At 41.1% G+C, this 25,925-nt stretch overlaps 1 protein-coding gene across 1 annotated transcript in view; it reads left to right on the top strand.

Annotated features, from left to right (window-relative positions):
* Positions 1-25,925, top strand: part of GPC3 (glypican 3) — a 416,111-nt gene that overhangs the window by 223,755 nt on the left and 166,431 nt on the right. Inside the window, exon 3 of the mRNA XM_045882705.3 lies at positions 2,434-3,128. Coding sequence (XP_045738661.1) covers positions 2,434-3,128 — 695 coding nt within the window. The remainder of the gene's footprint in view (positions 1-2,433; positions 3,129-25,925) is intronic.

Below are 25,925 nucleotides of genomic sequence, written 5' to 3'. Positions count from 1 at the left end.
GCTGTGAAAGTTAGAGCAGGGAGCACATGTGCGCTTGAGGTTAGATGTGAACCGGAGCCCTTTCCCCCTGCCATCTGCATTGTTTTTATTCTTCCTGCAGAAGAGTTCATGATCTTTTGTAATTTTCTTTTTCTATCGATCCAGCAGTGCTAGTAACAGAAACTTAAAAAAAAAGGTTATGGCAGTACAGTCTATGGAATTTCACTGTCATACATCTTGCACGTTAGAGAACACATGCACTGTGGGCTAGAGATGAAATTTGCCTTGTAGAGAATTCATTTTAGGGTAGCAGTCCTCCTTCCCTTACCTCATGCTGCCCCAAGGCAAAGGTGAAAGTACGACTCTGCTTTGTCGGTCTTTGGGCTGTAATTTCTTCAAATACATTTCTATCTGGAGAGGCGAAGCCAATGGGAAAATAATGAACTTTTAAAAGAACTTGACTTTCTACAAAGATTTTTGAGGATATGTGTGTTGGCTCTAGGGCTGAGGGCAGCTAGAGTGTAACCATTGCTGGGAGACACTAGTTTGAAGCTGACTACTTCTACTTTGCAGTTATGTGACCCTGTGAAAGTGCTTAAACTGTGCTGAGCATCAATTCCATCCACCATAAAATGGGGATCACAATATCAAATTCAGAAAATTGTTGTAAAATGTAGATATCGTAATATTCTTGGAAATGCTTTGTAAACACCAAACCATATAGCTCGTGAGTAATTTTAAGATGGGATGGTCTATCATTTATTTCCATCTACCCAGCACTTCTATACCCCTAGCACTTAGCACAGAGCCTAGTATATAATACATGATTGGTAGCGGAAATTAAAATGAATGAATAGTTTCAAATCTCCAAATTTCTGATGATTTTAAAGAATTCATTGACTGATCCTTTGTATTGGGCTGGATGATCTCTTGGCCTCATGGCCTCATTCAACCTTTAGATGCAAGGATTGAGACTAGAGTAGCATGAGGGGTTAGGAAGAAATTGCCATAAAATAGATAACTTCTCCAGGAATTGCCTTATGTTCTAAACAAAATAGGACAAAACAAACAAATGAGCATATCGCAGTTGATGGACATGAAGATTAACTTTTTTGAGTGGGCTTGGAAGCCCAGTAGAATTACACCAGCATCTGCTCACCATTGCTGGGCATGCCATAAGCCCAAGGGAAGAATCTAGCAAGCGTGTTCCACCATGTGAGGGATCTGGGGCAGATGGTGGTGGCACAAACTAGAGCTCGATATTGGACTAAGTGATCCCAAGGAGCTGGTGGAGTACAGTCTCTTTAGTAGTCTTAAAGTAGTAATAATTTGATTTTTCAAGGCTCATGAATTGGCATCATTTAGATTACATCTGTCATGGACCTTTGCACTTTGGAAGGAAACGAAAGTACTAAGTTCATTTTAAATGTCTCAGGATACTTGGTTATTTTTGTTTGTTGGGCAACTGTCTTATTTCTTGAAAAACCTATCATTATGGTTGTTTTCCTTTCCCTCATATAAATGTGGAACTCTGATTATTTGGGATAATTTGTGTCTGGAGTGTTGCAGTTTGGAGAAAATGAGATAATGACATTACTACTTTCTTTCTCAAACCAGTGACACTAACTGGGCCTTATGCCATGGGGTAGGGGCAGCAGATGTAATCTTGAATTCATAGTCTCTGTAGAATAGATGAGGTTTCCAAGCCATGCGGAAGCCAAACTTTACCAAGGAAGCTTAGCAGTCATCCTTCCAGATGTTCAGCTTGCAAATACCAGAGGTGTTATTTGCAATATCAAATGTATAGATAAGTGCATGGATTGTTTTTTTTCCCCATTCAGATACCCATTTGGGGGATGCATTCCATTTTCAGGTCTGACAATCTGTCAGAGAGCTCCCTTTAAAGTTATCTTGAGAAAATCTACCAAAAATGATTAAATTCATGATAGTTTTTATTCTCGGCTAAGAACTTGCCTCTCCTCAGGGGCTGAATGGGCTTAAACTGTTATGTGAGTTTATATGGTGGTATATGGTTTGTTGCCAAATATTTATCTCTGTCTAAAAATGAAATGTCTTGAAATACATTTTCTTTTTAACTGAATAAATCAATGAGAGAGAGAGAAATAACTTCTCATTTATCCAATTTTTAATCAATATTCTCATGAGAGGCCGAAATATTAACCGAATCCTGGCTTTTGTCATTTGAAATACAATTTGTGTGTTTAAGAATTTATGTGCATATCAGGATTTGGACTTCATGTTCAGAAAGGAAAATTGATTTATCGGAGCAAACAACCGTAGGAGTAGTCAGGCAATGCTGGAAATGAATATGAGTCAATTATTTAAGGCAAATGGGACTTTAATCACCACAGCAATAGAGAAATCTCAAATTCAGTTGCACCCTGGGTTTTCAAGCTTTAATCTCTGGGCATTTCTGTGTCTCTTATTTTGCAGAGGCCTTTGAAATTGTTGTTCGTCATGCCAAGAACTACACCAATGCCATGTTCAAGAACAACTATCCAAGCCTAACCCCACAAGCTTTTGAGTTTGTGGGTGAATTTTTCACCGACGTGTCTCTCTACATCCTGGGCTCTGACATCAACGTGGATGACATGGTCAATGAATTGTTTGACAGCCTGTTTCCGGTCATCTACACCCAGCTCATGAACCCCGGCCTGCCTGAGTCGGCCTTAGACATCAATGAGTGCCTCCGAGGGGCAAGGCGTGACCTGAAAGTATTTGGGAATTTCCCCAAGCTTATCATGACCCAGGTTTCCAAGTCACTGCAAGTCACTAGGATCTTCCTCCAGGCCCTGAATCTCGGAATTGAGGTGATCAACACAACCGATCACCTGAAGTTCAGTAAAGACTGTGGCCGAATGCTCACCAGAATGTGGTACTGCTCCTACTGCCAGGGACTGATGATGGTCAAGCCTTGTGGTGGCTACTGCAACGTGGTCATGCAAGGCTGTATGGCAGGTGTGGTGGAGATTGACAAGTACTGGAGAGAATACATTCTGTCTCTGGAAGAACTGGTGAATGGCATGTACAGGATCTATGACATGGAGAATGTCCTGCTTGGTCTCTTTTCGACGATTCACGACTCCATCCAGTATGTCCAGAAGAACGGAGGAAAGCTGGCCACCACGGTGAGTACCAGTCTGCAGTTTTCTAAGGAATTGGGTCCTGTTGGGGTGGGGCAGTCTGGCCAGCATCAGGTGCTGAGAGAGAGAAGTGAGGGTAAGATCAGGGGGTAGGCAGGGATGGTAGAGAGACTGAATGATCTCATGGAGCTAGGCAGCACATTAAGACCACAGACTATGGATGGGGTACCTGGGTGGCTCAGTCGGTTAAGGGTCTGACTCTTGATTTCGGCTCGAGTCATGATCTCATGGGTCATGGGATCAAGTCCTGCATTGGGAATCTGATCTCAGCAGGGGGTCTGCTTGAGATTCTCTCCCTCTGCCCCTCGCCCTGCTTGTGCAAGCTCTCTCTCTCTGTCTCCTCCCCTCTCTTTAAGATAAATAAATAAATCTTCAAAAAAAAAAAAAAAAAGACCACAGGCTATGGAGTCATAATGCCTGGCTTGAATTTTAGCTCCACCTACTTACCTGCTGTGAGACCTTGGGTGAATCATCTTATCTTTATGAGCCTCATATTGCTGATTCATGAAATAAGGCTAAAAAGATTATTTTCTTCATAGGGAGTAACATGTGTTAAAGCATTAGGCATGTGTGTGGTCCATGGTAAGTCTTCAGTAAATATTAGCTATCATTCCCATTGTTGTTAGTCATTGTAAACCTCATGACAACACTGTGAGGTGGGTGTAATTATCTCCATTTCATAAATGAGGAAACTGAAGCTCAGTGAAACTCTAACTCACCCCAGGGCACCCAGCTTTAGTTAGCGGAAGAGCCATGATCCAGAAATGGATCAGGTTTCCCTTTAATTATGTTATCACCAGTTTTTCTGATTGTGATTTCACGCTCATGCTCTTAATCACGTATATCACATTACCCTTTTGGGTAGTGCCTTTAAACACAGGAGGCCCAGCCAGAACCCACTAACTCAACCTACACAAGAACATAGGTGAGGCAAAGCATCCGCGTGCTCCGGCGGTTGTTTTTGCAGCCTTGGTTATACCAGTGTACCCCTGATGGGCTTTGTGATGGGGGCAGGACAGTTCTGTTAATGGGGCAGCAGTTGGCTTGGTTTCAGCCACACTGCACCTGCCAAGCTAGAGTGTGCACATTCAGAACCACAGGAGGCACCCACTTTCCAGTGCAGAGCAGAACCCACGGCCCAGAGCTACCAGCAGATCCCACGAGGGTGGTCGTGACTGATCCCTGAATGCCGCCAGCTTTGTAGACAGAGGTGGCAAAATCATATACTACACTACCCTTCTTGAACTCCAGCCACATTCCAGGTGCTCTGCTGGCCAGTTCACATATGATTTCACAGCAGTCCATAAGATAGGTCCTAATAATGTCCCCATTTTACACAGGGGGAAATGCAGCTTAAAGAGGTTCAATACCTTGTGCAAGGTCTCAAAGCTGTTAAATGGAGGTGGGGGATCTGGGATTCAGACCCAGGCTGGGCTGGCTTGGTTGACACAGACTCTTAGCGTTTACACAGTGCAATTGCTGTGTACTCGGAGCCATTGCTTACCCAGAATGTGGAGGGCAGATTGGACCATTTAGTCTGGCTTTAAACTCGGGAAATACAAAGCGATGGGGGTAATTGGTTTCTTCGGTGAGTTAAACTAGGAAGGAGGATAGAAATGGTGCAAGTGGCAGCTGCACTAATTGCCCCATTCACAATGTTAGCCATTTAAAACACATTTACTGAGAAAATATTTTATAGTAAAATGAACAGAAATGTCCTATCTAACGATAGTGTTCTTCAGTGGCTAATTATTCCCTTGACTGCTTTATAATTTGAGGCCAGATTCTGGGGACTTCTACAAAAGTAAATCTCACGGAACTAGAAAAATGAGAAGTCGGTGTGTTTGTAAGTTGCCCCACCTGATAGTGTTTGAGGGCCCACTATGTGTCAGACACAAAGCAAGGGTGCCAGGGGTGTGGAGGTGTCTTTAATAAGAAGAAAAATGAGGAGACAATATTAAAGATAGGGTATGGGAATGTTTAAATGTTGCCTCTGATATTGGTCGCTTCATGGCAACATAATGAATCTTGAAAATGGGATCTCCTCTAGTGCTTCTAAACACAAAAAATAGGGTGGGGAACTGGTAAGGGGTTAAGGGCACTGTTTTGATGGGGCTCTAGGTGTGAAGGCTTATTTAGTAAACATTCATTAAGCATCTGCTTTGTTCATGGCACTTTGCCAGGTGCTGGGTATTCATAGTTACCCAAGACATAGTTCTTGTGTCTTACAAAGGTCAGTCTAGTTGACAGACAGATGTGTAGCTGAATAAATTTCACTGTAGTGGACATTTCACCATAATGTGAACGTTGGAAGGGCCATGAGAGATTAGCCAGTCCAATCCCATTGATCTACAAATGAAGAAATACAGTTCAGGGAGGCTTGCCCAAAATTATATAATTAATGGAAGAGCCCAAAGGACTAGAATCCAAGGTCTTCTGCGGTTTCAATCTGGCGCTTCTCTTACTACCATGCCGGTCTGTCTCCCATTAGACTCCAGACTTTCATTCTAAAAGCTCCATTAGGATTTTGCAAAGACATCATGAACTTAAATTGGATAGCTATTTCAGGGTGCCAGACCTGCTGTATTTTAGGTGCATACATGCATGTGTGTGCGTGTGCGTGCACGCATGTGCGCATGTGCCCACATGCACGCTCGTGCAAGAGGGCGTACATTTCATGTCATTATCATTCAGGAAGAAAGGCCTTGGCTGTCAAGAGGTGCTCAGTGATGCAGTCCCTTTCTGTTTTGGCCATTAAGGGCCTGATTGCTCCCAGCTCCCAGCTGGTTATGAGAGCGTGAAGTCTGCCTTCCCCAGGGAATGCCTGAACTAGAACAGAAAGCATATGTAAACTCTGCCTTGTTACTGTTTTATGACAACCAACTCTAAGTAATATATCCCAAATGGTGGGGGTGGGGGAATCATTGGCCAGGTGTGATGCAGCCCATACTCTGTACAGGCCAGAAAGGGGCTGGGCCATTTACGGGGTGGGGGTGAGGGGAAGTGAGGGTTGGGGAGACTGCAGAAGTCTATTCATGTTAACAACCCCGCAGAATGCCCCAGAGCGAAAGCTGATTTAAAACTAAAGCATTAATGAGGTTCTGCTGTAGCACCCTCACCTTCCTGTTGTGATAAAACGTAAAATCCTGCCAGTCCGTCCTGTTTGAGGTTAAGTTGTGGTGAGAGACCTCTTTGAAAATATGCTCTTTCTGAGTTCTGATGAGACCACCTTTTTAGCCAGCTATACGCCGTGCCATAAGTCCTGCCATACTGGGACTTTGCTCCTTGCTTTGGTGGCTTCTATCTTCCCCAGATTATGAAGGATATTTTGGTCTTCTAAGTGAACCAGGCACTATTAAATTTTTGTAAGTACAGCCTGTTAGTACTTTCATTTTCCCTAAGATAGTTTTCACTTCTTCCACCTACCCAGTGGAGGCATGCGAGTGAATGTTGGGGGTGTTCCTCACTGGCAGCTCTCCTGGAGGTGGTAAACATCTGGTTCCCAAACTTGGCTCATCATCGCTATCCCCTGTGGAACATGTTAAACAGACTCCTGAAGTCTACCCCTGGGGCTTCTGATACCACAGGTCTGTGGAGAAGCTGGAGAATTAGTCATAGAATTTGTCAGTTTAAAAGTGCCCTCAATTGATCCTGATACTCCTTTGGGAGCAAATCCAGCCACCTTGTTTTGAAGATATGGTAAGGCCCAGAGATTGGGAGTGAATGACAGTTAATGGCAATGCTAGGATCTCTGATTTCTCATCTATAAAATGGGGTTGATATATGGAAATGAATTGAAATGATAGGTGCAAAGTACCTGGGAGAGTTCAAGGCACATGGCAGGTGCTCGCTTGTTTTCTACTACATTTTTCTAAGTGCCAAATGGACAATGAGTTCTTCTTAAACTTATTTTTTTTTTTTTAGATTTTATTTAGTTTTTTGACAGAGAGAGAAAGAGCACAAGTAGGCAGAGAGGCAGGCAGAGGGAGAGAGAGAAGCAGGCTCCCTGCTGAGCAGGGAGCCCGATGTGGGGCTCGATCCCAGGACCCTGGGATCATGACCTGAGCCGACGGCAGCCACTTAACCAACTGAGCCACCGAGGCGCCCCTTAAACTTATTTTTTAAGTGCCAGGACATTTCATGTCATGTTTGTCCAAAGAGGTGACTAAAATATTGTGTGAAAATGTGTGTGTGTGTGTGTGCACGCGTGTGTGTGAGAGAGACAGAGAAGCACAGAGACCGAGCGAGATTGAGAAAGAAGAGGGAGGAAAGAAAGGGAAGGAGAGAAAATTTGTGCTGAGATGTCCAAGAAGGTTTAAATGATGGGACTGTAAATAGATCCATCTTGACTCTTTATCTACATTTGTGAACTAGGTTAAATATCATGGCCCCAAGTGAGTACTGAGCAGGTTTTTAATAGGATTTGGGTGAGAGCATCACTGTTAAATTTATCAGCACATTATTGAATTCCGCGTCTTACACCTTGAAGCAAATACAAATATGTACAGTCATCAGTACGTGTATTTTCAACACTTGTCGCACCACAACCCCGTTGTCAAATGTGACAGCCTTCTTTTAAAAATGCAATGGTTTTTATTTGGAAACCATTTTGATTGTCATCACCACATACCAGTGTACGGATTAGAGGCATAACCGTTGTGCGTTTCCTACCCATTGATTAAATGATTAATAACAGTTTGGATGCTCACTGCTCTCCCAGAAAGTTTCCCAAAAGTCTCTCTGATTTCATTTACTTCCTGTACCCCCCACAGTCGTTGCTCACATATCCTCACGCGGCTGTTTGCCCTGTCAGTTTTCCATTTGTACTCATGTACTTTCTTTATTGATTCATCTCAGAGTTTCTTGGCATTAGTTCCTCTTCTCCCACAAGTTCATTACTTTGGCTTGCTATATGCTTCACTGAACGTTGGGCAAAATTGCAACCTTTCCTACCACCACTCCTTCTCCCGGTCTTTCCTCGCTGTGATATTTATTTTAGCATGATCTAAAATAGGACTCATTTCAGGGAACATTAATGAGTGCTCAACTGCAGAGGTACCACGATAGACACCAGGAGCCACAAGGAGTGGTAGAGAGATGACCGTGACCCTGTTGCCACGCTCAGGGGTCACTTTGCTAGCAGGTAGCCAAGCTAACACCTAAAGCCAGACCTGTCGGACTCCAAAGCTCATGCTTCTAACCGTCACTCTATGGCTCTCTCAAATACTTCACCTCTGTCTTCACCAGAATCTCCATTCCCTGAACGGAGGCTAACTCGGTTTTTACCATCTTGTTTAATATCCTGTCTTATTCTCCGCTGTTTTTCCAGCTGCACAATCAGGGTTTGCATTCATTCTCCCTCCTTGGAGACTCTTGCTATAGTTTTTCTCAATGAAGGAGCAAAAGGCATGAGATTTTTAGTCTTCATAACACTTAAAGGCACAGAAAAGTTTCTTGGGGAAGGAGGACTGTTTGTGCAGGTGATGAAAGAGCCAGTCACGCATTGAAACGACTTTGCCTAGAATCTCCGTGAGCAGTGCCAGTGGTGAGGAATGCTTATTTTTCCATGGCAATGTTTGGAATCTGCCCATTAGACCAACAGATGGTTTTTAATGCATTTGCCTTTGATTCTGCCCCTTCATGGTACATCCGGGTCTCCATTATGGAGTTTCCTCAGCAGGAACATTGTGTACTGAGAACCTAACCTACTCCGGTATCCAAGTACATCCATTTCCTTTGCTAGAATTTCTGAAGATACCTGCAGCAAAGTCAGTATTTATTAAATGTGTGCTAGGAAGCTCTGGGGAAGATTCTCTGTTGATCCTCAACAATAATTCACTCTATCAAATTCTTATATTTTGCTGTCTGTGTGAATGACTGTAACTCATCAGAATTTCCAAGATGAGCCCTCCCTTCATCTCTGCTTTGAAGGCTGAGGTTAGAATGTCAGAATGTCAGTGTTTCTCCCCTCGTGCTATCACTTTGGACTTTCATTTTTTAGTCTCCAATAGAGATACCTTGTCTGAATTCATACAAGCTGTTTTCAGTACAAAGTGGTTTCAAAGTGATAAAAACAAGTAAATGACTCACTACCTAATTAGTGTCCGCTGGTCAGCATCTAGAACCGTGGTAAGCAGCTTTATTTGCATGAGGTCCATTTCTGGAAAGACAAAAATGTTTATAGGCTGCCCTTCTTTCTTCACTCACAATAAAAATAGCTTTAGTGGGTCCCATGGGGGGAAATACATAGTTTTTAAACATAGATTACCTACTTATTGAAGAGAAACATACAAAGGAAAAAATTGGCACCACTTTTAGGCACTAGATGTTAATTTCGGGGCACGTTTCAAACAGTGGTCACACAGGGGAAGCTTTTATACATGCTTCATCCTGAAATTATATATATTATGGCTCATATTAGGAAATTAGGCAGGCCCTTCATGAATCTAGAATTACTCACCTTTACCTTGGCAAAAAGTGGCAGTGTGATTACCAGTTTTCTCTATGTTCTGAATCTTTAGAAAGAAGTTTTTTCTTTCTGTGGTCTGTGGACTGATGTCGCAAGACCATGTCCTCAGGAACTGTGAAAGATCAGAGATCTGTACCCTAATTACAAGCTAACACGTTCGTTGGCCACAGAGTTTCATGGATGCTGGTTAAAGACACGAGACTCTCTGGCTCAGAGATGAGGGACAGTGTATTTCTCACAGCAGTGGTAGCCGGAGCATCTGCATCTGTGCCAGACCCCTGAGCCCCGATTCCCATGGGGTAAGGCAAAGGGGACCAGATGACTCCCGCACCCCCAGTGAGCCACATTACAGGAGCAGAGCCTTGAGCTTCTGGAACTCAAATCTTTGATAACAGGTAGTGAGCCTGCAGGCTCTTCTCTCTGAAGGTAGGCACTGTGTATTTCTGTCTTCCAAGACTGTCCACTCTTCAAGGGTACTGGAAAAAGAGCCTGGGGAGAAAGTGCCTATGTGTCTACGACAGGCAGAAACCCAGGAGACCCATGGAAAATTGGCCAACAACACAGGATCCCCCAAACTTGGGCAAAAGTCCACAAAGATCACCCCATGACCTGATCTTCCAAGAATCTCTGTGCCCCCGGCATTGGCCATGAGGGGAGTCCAAAATACCTTTTCTGTGTTGAGTGGCCAGGGCATGGGAGCACGGTGAGAGCAGCCTTGACCCTGGGGAGGGCAGGCAAGCCCCCAGATGCTTGCTCTCTCCATCGCACGCTGAAGCATCCCCAGGAAACCTGGAGTCGTGTACACAGCGTGATTCCCCTCCCCGCACCTGGAATAAGGTTCCTCTCGGCAAGGGGAGCGTGACACCAGGCACAGTAGCACCACCGGTGACCTTGACTCTCTTGCCCCCCTGGCGCCTGGGCACTCTGCTACCCTGCTCAGGTCTCCGGCGACAAGTGCTTTCTACTGGGACTGTTTCGGAGCAGGCAGTCTCCCCGCCCCAACCCGGAAAAATGAAAACCTATTTTGAACACCACAGAAGCACGTTGAAATGAAGTTACTCTACAGTACAGCAATTTCCTCGGGTGGGGGCGGTTATAATTTTGCTGTGATCAAGTGCATCACAAAAAGGGCAAAGACGAGGGACTTTGGGGCAGATTTCTTCTAGCACATTGCCGCTTTTGGAAGATAAACTACAAAATTGCATGACCCACAGCTGGCACAATTTTCTGAGTGCTGATACTGGGCATGGACTGGGGCTCACAGTTCACCATTCCTCTCCTTGTGTGGGGGGGAATGCTAATAGGGGAAGACAAATAACCTCTGTTTTGGTGAAAGTACAGACTTCTTAATGTCCTTTTAAAATGTCCCTTTGGGGACTGGGCTCAGAATTCATCAGACTTCTCCAAAGCAATGCTGGAAGGGGCATGAAGGATCTTATTGGGGCGATGGAATGTTCTAAAACTGGTCTGTGGTGATGGTGGCACAACTTAAGTCAATTTAATAAAAATCATTAAATCGTACACTTGACATGGGAGAATTGTACGAATCCAGAAATACGCCTCAATAACATTGTAAAAAAAAAAAGATTTCATAAACTAAAACACTGTGGAATTAATATATAAAGCATTTCAAATACAGCAATGTATAAGCACATTATAAAATAGCTAGTAAAACAATACTTGTATAAATATTAACCATATCATTCAAATAAATTACTATATAAAGTATAACAGAAACAAATAAAAGCAAATTCTGGAAGCTAGAAGACAAAAAAAAAAGTCCCTTTGGGAAGTGTATAACCCAGTTCAAATCCTTTTGGAAGAATATTCAGAAAGCGAATTAATTTTTCCTTTTTTCATTCCACTCAGAATGCCTGAAACAGATAAAGTAGGAAACGGAGTCATTATATTTGGGCGCTGTCTATTATCATTTACTGACTGAGAATCTATCTAAGCCTTGCTGCTTTTTGCAGATAATTAATTTTGTTCCTAAATGTAGGAAAGAGTGATTGTAATCAGTATGTTTGTACTTTCAGCCACAACTAGAGCCCATCAAAGATATGCAGTACAAATAAACCTCATAAAATATGCAGCCCAAGAACTGCTTGAAGTTAATGTGCCGTCTTTTTTTTAAAGAAAAAAATTATATGTATGATTTTTGAAAGTCATTCTTGGTATTCTTATGTAGTTAATAGATGAACTCCTCTTTTTCTAACTCAAGCCCACACTCTGAATTATTTTTATCGTGAAATCTCATAAACTCGAGCTCAAGGGGACTTTTATTCAGCATGGAAATCAACTCATCAAATATATACATATTTCTGAGATCTGGGTGTGCGTTTTTCTTATGCTTCTAGAAAATTATGAATAATCAGATCCAAGTTTGAGGTTCAGGTTCATGGGATGAAACCCAAGAGCATGGTTATTTGTGAAGGACTCCCTCTAAACTCTTTAGAAAGACTTTTTGTACTTTTTTTCTGGCCGCCCACACCAGCGTCTGTTCTAAGCCTGTCCTTTGTCCCTCTCCTTCACAATGGTACCTTGCTCGGTGTCTTGTTCATTTAGGCCCTGTAGTTGGTTGAAAATGATGTTTAATCATGGTTCTGTCGTCCTGGGAAGCACATTTCTGCTTCTGCTGATTCTCTAATGTGTTCCCTCTCCTGAGAAGTAAACTCACTTCACTTAGCAAAATTATATATCGTCAGAAAACACTTCAAAAAGGTTATCAAGGGCGGAGATCTTAGTCCCCGTGGCGCAGATAGAGGGGATATATTTAAATGTACGTGGGACTTTTTCATGCTTCTGCAATTGCCCGCTGTGCAAAATAACATCAGCCCAGGAATCAGAATAGGGATGCGGGGTCTCCGCCTTGTGCGGCCCCAGGAAGTGGCCTGGGAGAAGTGAGTTAATCTGTGCAGTGAAGAAGATCGTGACCATGAGTGTGGTCACGGAGCACTTGCCGTGTGCCACACACAGTTCTAAGCTCTTTACATGAACGGACACATTTGATGCATACGACAATCTGGATTAGGAAGGAATTCTCAGTTAGGGCCATTTTCCAGGTTAAAGAACGGAGGCAGGGAGAGTTGAAAGTGGGTGTCAGCCACAAGGCTGCTTCAGCGGCTCTCTCCACTGCCGGGGCTCCCGAGGCTCATCTCTTGCCCGGGACCAGACCCGGTCTCAGACTGTGTAGACAGAGCCTGGCTCCCGCTGCAGGGGGGCGCCAGCTGACTTGGTGGAAGTGTGGCAGGAGGGAGAGCTAGGAAGTTGCTAAGGGGCTCACATCCCTGCCTGCTCGCTCAGTTCTAATTCTTCATGTTTCCTCCACGTGGCCTTGAGAATAGCATGGAAACTTCCAATGGGCTTAGCTTTTTCTTCTCTGCTCTTCCTCATAGTTGTGTTAATCCTAATTAGATTTTTCTAAATCTGCTTGGAGCTCAGACTTCCCCCAGGATCAAGGGCTATTCCATTTTTTACCTTTTCTTAAAAAAAAAAAAAAAAAATCCATTCTTGAAGAGCTTAGGTTGGAAATATACTTAAAAAAATACATGGTGCCTCCATTTCCCCCCTTTCAGATCAGAAATCCAAAGAATAGTGAAAAATACCAAGTGCTGTGGTTTTCTTATTCTACATTAAAACCCTGCAATGATCTCTTTCCAAACATGGAAGGAGTTCTGTGATAACTGTTTCTGATTTACTCCAATGTCCCATTCACCTTAAATTCTTCATGTAAAATGAATGGGCTTCTTCACTGTAGCAACCTTCTAGTAGATTTTTTTTTTACAATTATGAACACTTCAAATCACCTTTGAACAGTCTCTTCACAAGTTTCCTAGACATAAAGTACTCTAGACAAAAGAATACACTCAATTAGTGTCCTTACTCTGATTAAAAATAAAGCAATAATTGTGATAAATTGGCATAATCAAACTTGACAGAAAGAAGGTATAGAAGACATGTTACATCTCCTTCCAGTATGAAAAGGATGTTAACAAGCTCCAGATCACAGAGGGTGGAAGAAGACACACTGGTGGAAACATTTCCCTCACACATCTGTGTTTATCAAGTTTTTAAAGTCTGTTTCCTCCCCTACCATTTCTTCTGAATCTGTAATCCATTGATTGAAACAAAATTAATGCATAACTCAAACTGCTCTGCTGTGAAAAGCCCCATTCAGAATTGTCTTGGTTCTGGTTATCATTGACCAAAGAGTCTTCGAGATACGAGGAATAATAAATTACAATGAACATCCATTTTTAATAGCACCATAAGAGATTTTTAAGAGCTAAGCTCTTGAGATGGAAAGCAGAGTCAATACCCTGCACAGGAATGGGTCAGCTTGGTGTTGCAAGGAGCAGAGTAAGAAAAGGTTGTGTAGTAGAAAGAACACGGGCTTCGGGGGTTCAGATGTAAATCTCTGCTCAGCCATTCCCTATCTTAGTGACCCTGGCCATAGTGCATCATCTTCTCCCTGAAACTTCGCTGCTTTATCTGTAGAATGGGGATACAAATGCCAAACTCTGGGGGGGACGCCTGGGTGGCTCAGTGGGTTAAGCCTCCGGCTCTTGATTTCGGCTCAGGTCATGATCTCGGGGTTGTGAACAGAATCTGCTTGAGACTCTCTCCCTCCCTCTCCCTCTGCCCCCTCCCCCCACCACTCACGCTCTCGCTCTCTCTCTCTAAAATAAATAAATAATAAAATCTTTTTAAAAAAGCCAACCTCTGAGAATCACTATGAAAATTGGCAATAATGCCTGGTACACAGTAGCACCACCAAGTCTGACATGTAACATGATCTGTCTTCTATGCTGTAAGACCAAGGGGCCTTTTCTTTCTAGGTCTTCCCTCAACATGGGGCCGTTCATCTCTGTGGTCTTCTCATTAGCCGTACCAGCACCGATAAATACTTACCGAGCTCCTGTGGCAAAAACCCTATGCCTGGGGCGGGTAGCACAATTATCAACAAGCCGTGTCAAGAAGCTAAACCAGTTGGGTTGCAGCAGAATTTCTGGATGCTTTGCCTAATGTTAGGGTGGCTGTTTGAGGTGAGGCTGCTCATCGGGGTACTCCACGTTCATCCTAAAGACGTGACGCTCCTACTAGTCTTTGCATTCACAGTTTGGTGTGGCCTTGAGCAGGTTTGTTTGGCCTGAGTGGCTGTAGGCCTCTGCTTCCATTGGCCCAACTCTGCTACTGAAAATCATGTTCCGCCAGATGTTCAGGTGACTTGATTCCCAGCCAGGCAGGACAAGTTGAACACACAAGTTTGCTAGCTGCTCACAGTGGGCTTCATAGAAGACTCATGAATAAAGGGCAATGTGATATATCTAGATTCCTGATGGGGATTTTGAGCATTTATCTTCTTTTGCTCGGGTTTAGTGCTGAAATCCTTGGGAGGGGAGGGAGGACTCAAGCTGTGTTTATGGCTCCTTTGTTTTTGAGTGTGTGTGGTGCAGTATAATGCTAAATTGCTTTTACTGTGTACCACTGTTAAATGATGATTAAATTTAGGTTGACATAAAAATGAGCAGATATCTATTATATATCTTTGGGATAATTAATGATACCCCCTTGTTTGAGATAATATCCTTTTATTAAATCCCTAAATTTCCTTGTCTGTTCTTATCCATCTTGCCCACTCAGAGTCTCTTCCCCCTTTATAATGATTGGCAGCCACCTTTCTGATCCCTGGGATTGGGTTATCACTCTAATTCTTTTGATGGAAGGAAAGAGGAGGAAGCAAAGGGAGTTTGGGGAAGTAAAAGGAAGATGGGAAGTGAATCAGACCATTTGGAAAATTTTTTTTTTCTAGGTACGTGTCCTCTGCAGTTTTTTGCTTAATATAATCATTGACCCAGTCAAGCTAGCACAATACAGATAAGTCACAAATTTCAGATTTGAAAAATACAGGGGCATCTGGCTGGCTCAGTTGGTAGAGCATGTGACTCTTGACTTAGGGGTCGTGAGTTCAAGCCCCATGTTGGGTGTAGAGATGACTTAAGGAAATAAAAAAAAATGCAGAAGAATACAATATATCTCAGCTATGATTTACTTGCCATTCTCTTAAACCAAGCATCAGTTTTAGTGTGTGAGGCTACCATTCTCCTCCCCTCATCTCTACTAAACAATTTCTTACATGGAGTAGGTGTTTCGTTCTTCTCTTAAATCAAGCTAAAGGGGAATGGAGTTTCTGCTTGGGATAATGAGGAGCCATTGAGAGTACAGAGAACATGAATCTTCACCCACAAAATCAGAAGTATAAGAAAAAGTACATTTATTATTATTATTTTCTTGCTTTCTCTTTTTAAATGATAGACTCTTTTTAGAGCACTTTTAGGTTCACAGCAAAACTGAGCAGAAAGTACCGAGTTCCCATGGACCTCCTGCCCCCACATCCCCCCTCCTCCTGCCTCCCCTAGTATCAGCATCCAGCACCAGAGTGATACGTTTGTTAAAGTCAGTGAACCTACATTGACACATCATTATCACCCAAAGTCCATGGTTTACATTAGGGATCACTCTTAGTATTGTAAATTTTATCAGTTTGACAAATGTATAGTGAGGCATTATAATATCATACAGACGAGTTTCACTGCCCTAAAAATCCTGTGTTCTGCCTATTTATCCCTCCCTCCCCTCTAACCTCTAGCAACCACTGATCTTTTTACTGTCTTTTGTTTTTGCCTTTTCCCGGATGTCATATAGTTGGAATCATACGGTATGAAGCCTTTTTAGATTGGCTTCTTTCACTAAGTACTGTTCATTTCAAGGTTCCTCCATGCCTTTTCATGGTTTTGCAGCTCATTTTTTTTTTTCTAATGCTGAATAATATCCCATTGTCTGGAGCATCTTTTATGTTTAAATCAACTTATTTATTTATTTATTTTTTAAAAAGATTTTATTTATTTATTTGACAGAGAGAGAAGCAGTGAGAGAGGGAACACAAGCAGGGGGAGTGGGAGAGGGAGAAGCAGGCTTCCCACCGAGCAGGGAGCCCGATGCGGGACTCCAGCCCAGGACCCTGGGATCATGACCTGAGCCGAAGGCAGACGCTTAATGACCGAGCCACCCAGGCACCCCATATTTTTAAATCAATTTAATTTCAACTCCAAATCTTTATTCCCACTGGTTAGTGGTAAATCCCCCCTCATTACTTTTTTAAAAAACAGCTTTGTTGAGATAGAATTCACATAGAACACATTCACCAACTTACCCATTTAAAGTGTACAGTGTTTTTTAGTATATTCATGGAGTTGTGCATCCATCACCAAAGTCAATATTAGAAGAGTTTTAGCATTCCAAAAGAAACTCTATACCAGATAGCTGCCACTTCCCATTCCCCATTCCCCTGCCCCTGGCGACTGCTAATTTACTTTCTCTCTCTCTGGATTTGCCTATTCTGAACATTTCATATAAATGAAATCCTACAATATATGGCTTCTTGTGTCTAGCCTCTTTCAGTTAACATAATGTTTTCGAGGGCCATCCATGTGGTAGCATGTATGAGTATTTCATTCCTTTTTGTGGCTGAATAACATTCCATCGTATGGATAGACCACATTTTGTTTATCCATTATCAGCTGATGCACATTTGAGTTGTTTCCATTTCTTGGTTATTATTCATAGTGCTGCTAAAATCATTCATGCACAACTCTTCGTGTGGGTATATGTTTTCATTTCTCTTGGAAATATACCTAAGAATGGAATTGTGGGTCATATGGTAACTCTAGGTTTAACCTTTTGAGGAATTGCCAAACCATTTCCCAAAGCAGCTGAACCGTTTTACTTTTCCCACCAGCAATATATGAGGGTTCCAATTTCTACACATCTTCACCAGCAATCGCTATTATCTTTCTTTCTTTTATTATAGCCATCCTAGCTGATTTGAAGTGGTATCTCACTGCAGTTTCAGTTTGTGTTTCTCTAATGACAAATGACGTTGAGTAATTTTCATGTGCTTATTGGCTAGAGATGTATATCTTCTTCGCTGAAAGGTCTATTGAGATTCTTTCCTAAATTTTTAATCAGGTTATTTGTCACTTCATTGTTGAATTGTAAGCATTATTTATATATGTTAAATACTAGACCTTTATCAGATATGTGATTTGCAAGTATTTTCTTCCATACGGTGGGGTGACTTTTCACTTTCCTAATAATGTTCTTTAAGACATAAATGTTTATGATTTTGATGAAGCCCAATTTATCTGTTTTTGTGTATATGGCATATCTAAGAAACCATCGTCTAATTCAGACTCGTGAAGATTTACACCTGTGGTTTCTTCTATGAATTTTTATAGATTTAGCTCTTATACACAGGTCTATAATCAATTTTGAGTTAATTTTATACATTTAATGTGAGGTAGGGGTGCAACTTTATTCTTTTGCTTGTGGATACTCAGTTGTCCCAGCTCCATTTGTTGAAAACAGTAGTGTTCTTTCCCCATTGAATGGTCTTGGCACCTTTGTCAAAGTGAATAGACCATAAATGTATGGGTTTATTTCCGGACTCTCAATTCTATTCCATTGATCTGTATGTTTATCATTATGCCAGTACCATGCTGTTATGATTACTCTTGCTTTGTAGTAAATTACAAAACTGTGAAGTGTGAGTCTTCTTACTTTGTCGTCTTCCAGATTGTTTTGGCTATTGGGAATTCCTTGTAATTCCATTTCAATTTCACAAGCAGCTTGTCCATTTCTACAAAGAACTCAGCTGGGATTTTGATAAGGATTGCATTAAATCTGTAGATCGTTTGGGGGAATATTGCCAGCTTAACAATATTAAGTCTTCTGATCTATGAACATGGAATGTCTTTACATTTATTTAGGTCTTCTTTAATTTTTTTCATGGTTGTTTTGTAGTTTTCAGTATACAAGTTTTGCACTTCTTTTGTTAAATTTATTCCTAATATCATAGTTTTGTTATTGTAAATGGAATTGTTTTCTTTTTTTAAAAGGTTTTATTTATTTATTTGAGAGAGAGAGAGAGAGAGCACAAGCAGGGGAAGAGGGAGAGAGAGAGGGAGAAGCAGGCTCCCTGCTGAGCAGAGAGCCTGACCCAGGGCTTGATCCCAGGACCCAGAGATCATGACTTGAGCCGAAGGCAGATGCTTAACTAACTGAACCACCCAGGTGCTCCTGGAATTGTTTTCTTAATTTAATTTTTGCATAGTTCATTACTTGAGTATAGAAATACAACTGGTTTTTGTATATTGATGTTGTACCTGGTAGCACTGCTGAACTCATTTATTGATTTTAATAGTTTTGTTTTATTTTGTTTTGTTTAGTCCTTGATGTTTTCTGTATACAAGATCATGTCATCTATAAATACAGATGGTTTTATTTCTTCTTTTCCAATCTAGATGCCTATTATTTCTTTTCCTTTCCCATCCATCCCTCCCTTCCTCCTTTCTCTCTTTCTTATTCTCTTTCTTTATTTATTTTATTCATTCATTCACTCATTCATTCATTTTTCTTCCTTTTGCTGTCTTTCTTTCTTGCCTCATTACTCTGGCTTGAACCTCCAGTACAATGTTGAACAGAAATGGCAAGAATGGACATCTCTGTCCTTTTCCTAATATTGGAGGAAAAGTCTTCTGTCTTTCCCCATTAAATATAGTGTTAGCTGTGGGTTTTCCCTAAATGCCCTTTATTAACTTGAGGAAGTTCCCTTGTATTCCTGGTTTGTTGAATATTTTTATTATCAAAGTATGCTGGATTTTATCAAATTCCTCTTCTACATCTAGTTTATTTCTCCTTCCAATCCAATTTTGTATGTGTTCTTTATTCTATTAATATAATAATTATATTGATTACCAGATGTTAAACTACTCTTGTATTCCTGGGATAAAGCTCACTTGGTCATGGTGTATGATCCTCTTTTATGTTCCTGAATTTAGTTTGCTAGTATTTTGTTGAGGACTTTTGTACTGATATTCATAAGAGATACTGGTCTGTAGTTTTCTTGTAGTCTTTGTCTGGTTTTGGTATCAGGGTTAATACTAGCCTCATAGAATGAGTTGAGATGTGTTCCCTCCTCTGTTATTTTTTGGAAGAGTTAGATAAGGATTGGCATTAATTCTTCTTTATGTGTTCAGTAGAATTTGCCAGTAAGGCCATCTGGTCCTGGGTTTTTCTTTGTGGAAAGATTTAAATTGCTAATTCCATCTCTTTATTTGTTTTAAGTTCATTCACATTTTCTATTTCTTCTTGAGTCAGTTAAAGTAGTCATTTTAGGAATTTGTCCATTTCATCTATGTTATATAATTTGTTCGCATTTACTTTTTTTAGTATTCCCTTAAAACTCTTTTGATTTATGTAAGGCTGGTAGTAATATCCCTTCTTTCATTCCTAATTATAGTAATTTGAGTTTTTTTTTTTTTTGTCTCAGTCGGTCTAACTAGAAGTTTATTAATCTTGTAGACTTTTCATGGAAAGAAAGTTCTTTTTCTATTCTTGATTCCACTAATTTCTGTTGTAATGTACTATTTCCTTCCTTCTTGGTTTATTTTTAATGTGCTCTTCTTCTGGTGTTATAAGATGACAGTTTAGGCTATTGATTTGAGATTTTTTTTTTTCAAAGTAGTTATCTACAGCCATAAATTTCCCTCTATGTGTTGCTTTAGCTGCATCCCATGTGTGCTAGTATATTTTCATTTTCATTAATATCAAAGTATTTTATCATATTCCTTGTGATTTCTTATTTGACCCTTTCATACTTAGGGTCTTAGAGACTACATATTAACCAGTGTATTGTTTAATTTCCACATTTGTGGTTACTTAGGAGAGTGTGGTTTAATTTCCATATATACATAGATTTCCTATATTTCTATTATTTCTTATTTCATTCCATAGTGGTTGGAAAACATACTTGGTATGATTTCAGTCCTTATTCACTTATTGAGGCTTGTTTTATAGCCTAACATATGATCTGTCCTGGAGAATGTTCCATGTGCAGTTGAGAAGAATGTGTATTTTGCTGTCATAGGGTGCAGTATTCTATAGATGTCTGTTAGGTCTTTTTGGTTTATAGTGTTGTTCAAGTCTTCTGTTTCCTTGTTGATGTTCTGTCTAGTTTTTTTTAATCCACTACTAAAAGTGAGATACTGAAATCTCCAACTATTATTGCTGAATTGTTTATTTCTTCCTCCAGTTTTGTCAGTTTTTGCTTCATGTATTTTGGGGCTCTATTTAGATGCATATGTTTATAAATGTTATATCATTCTGATGGATTGACCTCTTTATCAGTATAAAATGGTCCTCTTTATCTCATAATATTTTTGATCTAATGTTCATTTTTTTCTCATATTACTATAGCCACTTCTGCTTTCTTATGTTTACTATTTGCATAGTATATCTTTTTCAATTATTTTACTTTCAATCCATTTGTATCTTTGAATCTAAAATATGTCTCCTGTAGATAGCATATAGTTGCATATATTTTTTTTATCCAAGCTGACAATTTCTCTTTTAACTGGGGTGTCTAATCCATTTATATCTAATTACAGATGGTGTTTGACTTAGGATGGTTTGACTTACGATTTTTCAACTTTATGATGGTGTGGCAGTGGTACACAGTCAGTAGAAACCTTACTTCAGATTTTGAATTTTGCTCTTTTCCTAGGCTAGCAATATGTGATACTCTCTTATGATGCTGGGCCATGGCAATGAGCTCCCAGTCAGCCACACGATCATGAGGGCAAATTACCAAAACACTGACAAGCATTCTGCCCCCATACAACCATTCTATTTTTCACTTTAAGTGCTGTATTCATGAGATATTTACCACTTGATTATAAAATAGGCTTTGTGTTAGATGATTTTGCCCAACTGTAGGCTCACATAAGTGTTCTGAGCACATTTAAGGGAGTCTAGGCTAAGCTATGATGTTGGGTAGGTTTGCTGTATTCAGTGCATTTTCGACTTAATTTATTTTCAACTTATGATAGGTTTATCAGGATGTAACCCCATCACAAGTGGAAGAAGATGTGTACTGATATGGTTAAATTTACACTTGCCATTTATGCTTTGTTCTCTATAAAGGGCATATCTTTTTGTGCCTCTATTTCTCCTTTGCTGCTTTCTTTTCCCTTAAGTGATTATTTTCTGGTGTATCATTTTAATCCCTTTAAAGATTTTTTTCCCACTATTCTTTGGTTATTTTCTTAGTAGTTGTTCTAGGGGTTACAGGACACAGCATGACCTAGAATCTACTTCAGATTTTTACTAATTTAATTTCAGCGAGGTACAGATATAATGGTCCTTTGGTTTTCCTCAAATGCCCTGTCCACTCCAGTAGCCAAATAACCGTCTACTTATTTTCCTAGAGTTTGAAGATGATCTGTTATGTTGGAATGGGGCCCGGGGTAGTTCTTTACCATCAGTTCTGCCAACCGATCCTGACTCGTTTTGCAGCTATCCGCTTTTCTTTTGCTCAGTCTTCATGGAATTCTAACTTGCCTCTCTCCCTACAATCCAACATACTTTATGCTTTCTTTTGGCCACATTGTATCTTACTGTGACATCCGGGATAGTACTGTTCAATAGAAATATAATTCAAGCCACATATGTAAGTTAAAATTTTTTATTTTTATTTATTTATTTATTTTTAAAGATTTTATTTATTTATTTGACAGAGAGAAAGACAGTGAGAGAGGGAACACAAGCAGGGGGAATGGGAGAGGGAGAAGCAGGCTTCCCGCGGAACAGGGAGCCTGATTGTGGGGCGGATCCCAGGACTCTGGGATCATGACCTGAGCCGAAGGCAGACGCTTAACAACTGAGCCACACAGGCGCCCCTAAAAAATTTTTTTTTAAGATTTTATTTATTTATTTAAGAGAGAGAATGAGAGAGAGAGAGAGCACACGAGAGGGGGGAGGGTCAGAGGGAGAAGCAAACTCCCTGCCGAGCAGGACTCGATCCAGGGACTCCAGGATCATGACCTGAGCCTAAGGCAGTCGCTTAACCAACTGAGCCACCCAGGCGCCCGCCCCTAAAATTTTTTAAAACCACATTCAGTGGTGCCTGGGTGACCCAATTGGTGAAGCGTCCAGACTCCTGGTTTCAGTGGCTCAGGTTCTGATCTCAGGGTCATGAGCTGGAGCCCCTTCTCGGGCTCCGTGCTCAGGGGGGAGTCTGCTAGTCTGCTTAAAAATTCTCTCCCTCTGCCCCTCCCCGCACTCCTTCTCTCTCTAAAATAAATAAATAAACCTTTTTAAAAACCCACATTTATTTTTTATTTTTATTTTTTTTTAAGATTTTATTTATTTATTTGACAGAGAGAGACAGCGAGAGAGGGAACACGAGGAGGGGGAATGGGAGAGGGGGAAGCAGACTTCCTGCTGAGCAGGGAGCCCAATGCGGGGCTCGATCCCAGGACTCTGGGATCATGACCTGAGCGGAAGGCAGACCCTTAACGACTGAGCCATCCAGGTGCCCAAAAACCCACATTTAAAAAGTAGGAAGAAATAGGTGAGATTAATATTTTTATTTCACCCAGTATGTTCAAAAATTAAAGTTTTGGCATGTAATCAATATTTTTTAAATTGTTAATGGGATATTTTACGTTCTTTTTTTTCATCACAGCTTGGGCTAGTCACATTTCATGTGCTCAATGGCCACGTGATATAGATTGGACCCTGCAGTTCCAACCTCCCCTTTGGGAAGGAATTCAGAGGGCTGTGCTGTAAAGTGTATCTGAATTTCCTTGCAGTACTGACAATGCCAGTCCCTCCCCAGAAAAGCCACTTTCTACAAATATAACTAACTGCCTTTCTATCTGCCCTGCTGAGAAATGCCCACAAGCAAAAGGAAATAACGCAGTGTGTGGCCTAATACACAACTGCCCATCCAGAGCACATTTTCAGGCAATCAAAAATTAATTTATGGGAACTAGTTAATATTTCAGTTAATGGTAGTAGTTTTTTATATCTGTAGGGAATACAGGGTAGAAATTTAAAAGCTCTTTCAGATTTGCCGTGGGAACTCTTGATACCAACAGCCTGGGGTGGATCACCTCCAAAGGACTGAACCAGAGGCCCAAGGAAGGGGAAATCTACAGAGACTGGAGAAATTTGAGCCCTCCAGAAACCTCTCCCTCCTGAACAGTGTATTTTTTCTTTTTTTGGCTAGAGATTAGGAGGTGGTAAGATGAGTGGAGCCATTTATATGTCTGCCCCAATCTCTCCCTGGATCATTTTATCTGATTAGACTCATCATAAGGATGATTAAAGGTTTCTTGTTACTTGCAAATTGCTTATTCTCACCTTACCTTTGCTCTTTAAGGAAGAGTTACCACTTGCTCATCCAATTCTTAATTTTTCTTAGCCCCTCAATTCCATGCCTACCCTGTTTGCTTAAGATTGGGGACAGTCCAGCTGGACTAATCGAGGCCTCTGACTTCTTGTAAAGTTATGCGTGCTCTCTGCTTTCATCCATTTCCTCAACGTTGCTTTCCACCTGTTACTCTGGCTTTGACAGTAAGTGGCTTAGGATTTAAGTTCTCTTTTTTGCAAAATCCACAGCCTGCCATTCAAACTTTTTGCCCGGATGCTCCTTTCTTCTTGCCCCGATTCTGGGATCAGGTCCCTGAGCTCATGGTTTCTAGATCCTTATCTGGGTCCCTAAAGCTTGTGGCCTGATTCTGTGGGCAGATCTAAATTACCTGCCTGATTCCCTTCTCTTAATACAGCATCTAGATTTCCCTGGTGAGAGTATTAGCCAGAAACCCTACCCTACACCCACCCCAGCCGACTCTCCTGGGCCCTGGCCTTGGATTTCAAAGTGACAGTAGAAGAGGAAGAAGGAAACACTCATTGAATGCCACTTTCAAGGCCATGTCCAACGTTCAAGAAGCAGCAAGTGAAGACATCTATTTGAGGAGGCTTCCTCTGCAGAATGGAAGAGGCTACTGGATAAAAAAAGAAAACAAATCTATCTGCTGGAGAGCTAGGAAGCCTTAACCTAGACAGGGCAGACATTTCCTTGTTTTATCATTTCAAGCCAGAATGGGGAGATTTAGTTGGTAGAATGTGACAGACAAGGCAGCAAGGGAGAAAAGGGAGGGTTAGAAGCATAGCCAACTAAGCAAAGGCAATATGGCTGCCTATTGTAACATCTGCAAGTTCTGGGATCAAAGGAAAAGTCCATAAATACTTCAAGATGTTTGCTTTGTACTGTTTAGCTAATTAGCCAAATGAAACATCAACTTATAGGGGAAAGTGAAACACTTAAGTGTCGAAATGTAGACAAATAGTCCGGCTTAGCACATGCCCACATGCCCATAAAAGAAGACCATAAGAGCCTGGAACTTCATTCTTGGGATCGGCCTCATGGCATTTTTGTCACACAGGGTTCTCCTGTCAGCAGCGCCCTGGCCAGTAGCCTCCCAAATCAGAAGCTCCCCTTAATGGTCTGTTCTGAAAAACATCTTAAGGAAACACTGACCTTGGGTTAGACCTTTGTTTCTGTTATCAAAGCCCCTCCATCTCTGATTCTGGAAAATGTTCTCCCTTCTCTTGATCTCTCTTTCTCCTTAACCTTGTCATGTAGGTCATGTAAAGTTTTTTTTTTTTTAATCAATTTTTTGATTTACGTTTAGAGAATGCTACCTTTGGAGTGACCCTCAAAGACCTAGTCTAGCCTCCTCAGTTTGAAGCCGAGAGCACTCAGGCATATGACTTGAGGCAAAGGATTTGCTGAAGATGAACCAGTTAATGTCAAACCAGGGTAAAACCTATGGCTTCTGACAAACAGGCCAGTATTCTTTCTGCTGTACCATTCATTTCTTTGATGTGACATAGTGACTATGCTTCTAAGGTTTGCTTTTAGGATTATTCTATCTTCTTCTACCTTTTACAGAAAGATTCAAACTGGCATCAAAGATGCTCCTTGATTTTCTTGGCTTTTTGATTGTCGGATCCCTAGAAATCACAATAGGTGCATAATTAGTTTGGATTTCGATGCACAGAGTATTATGAGCATTTTTATGTGAAGAAGAGAAATAAAATAGGCAGAAGATGAAATTTCTTGCCAACATATTTTTGAATCTGTGTTTTTACAAGTTACCTGAGAAATTCTTTATGCAGAAAGAATCAAATATAAATGTGTAATCGAGGCCAGGAAAACCTCTGAAGTATGGCTCTCTATAGAAATAGCGAATAGAACCCCAGTTTTGTCTCTCCTTGCTTAGACTCTTGCACAAGTCCAAGCAAATCAATATGAAAGTGTTGCTCAGAATGTGCCCCTGTTATAGCCAATTAAAGGTCAACGTATATAATTTACATAAAATGGATGGGCAGGAACAAAAGGTATC

The sequence above is a fragment of the Mirounga angustirostris genome, unplaced genomic scaffold (genome assembly GCF_029215605.1).
Source record: "Mirounga angustirostris isolate CCGP_5_RB_7025 unplaced genomic scaffold, mMirAng1.0.hap1 SCAF_11, whole genome shotgun sequence".
In the NCBI taxonomy this organism is placed as follows: Eukaryota; Metazoa; Chordata; class Mammalia; order Carnivora; family Phocidae; genus Mirounga; species Mirounga angustirostris.
The sequence above is the reverse complement of the archived record's forward strand: the minus strand, read 5'-3'. Positions and strand labels throughout refer to the sequence as shown.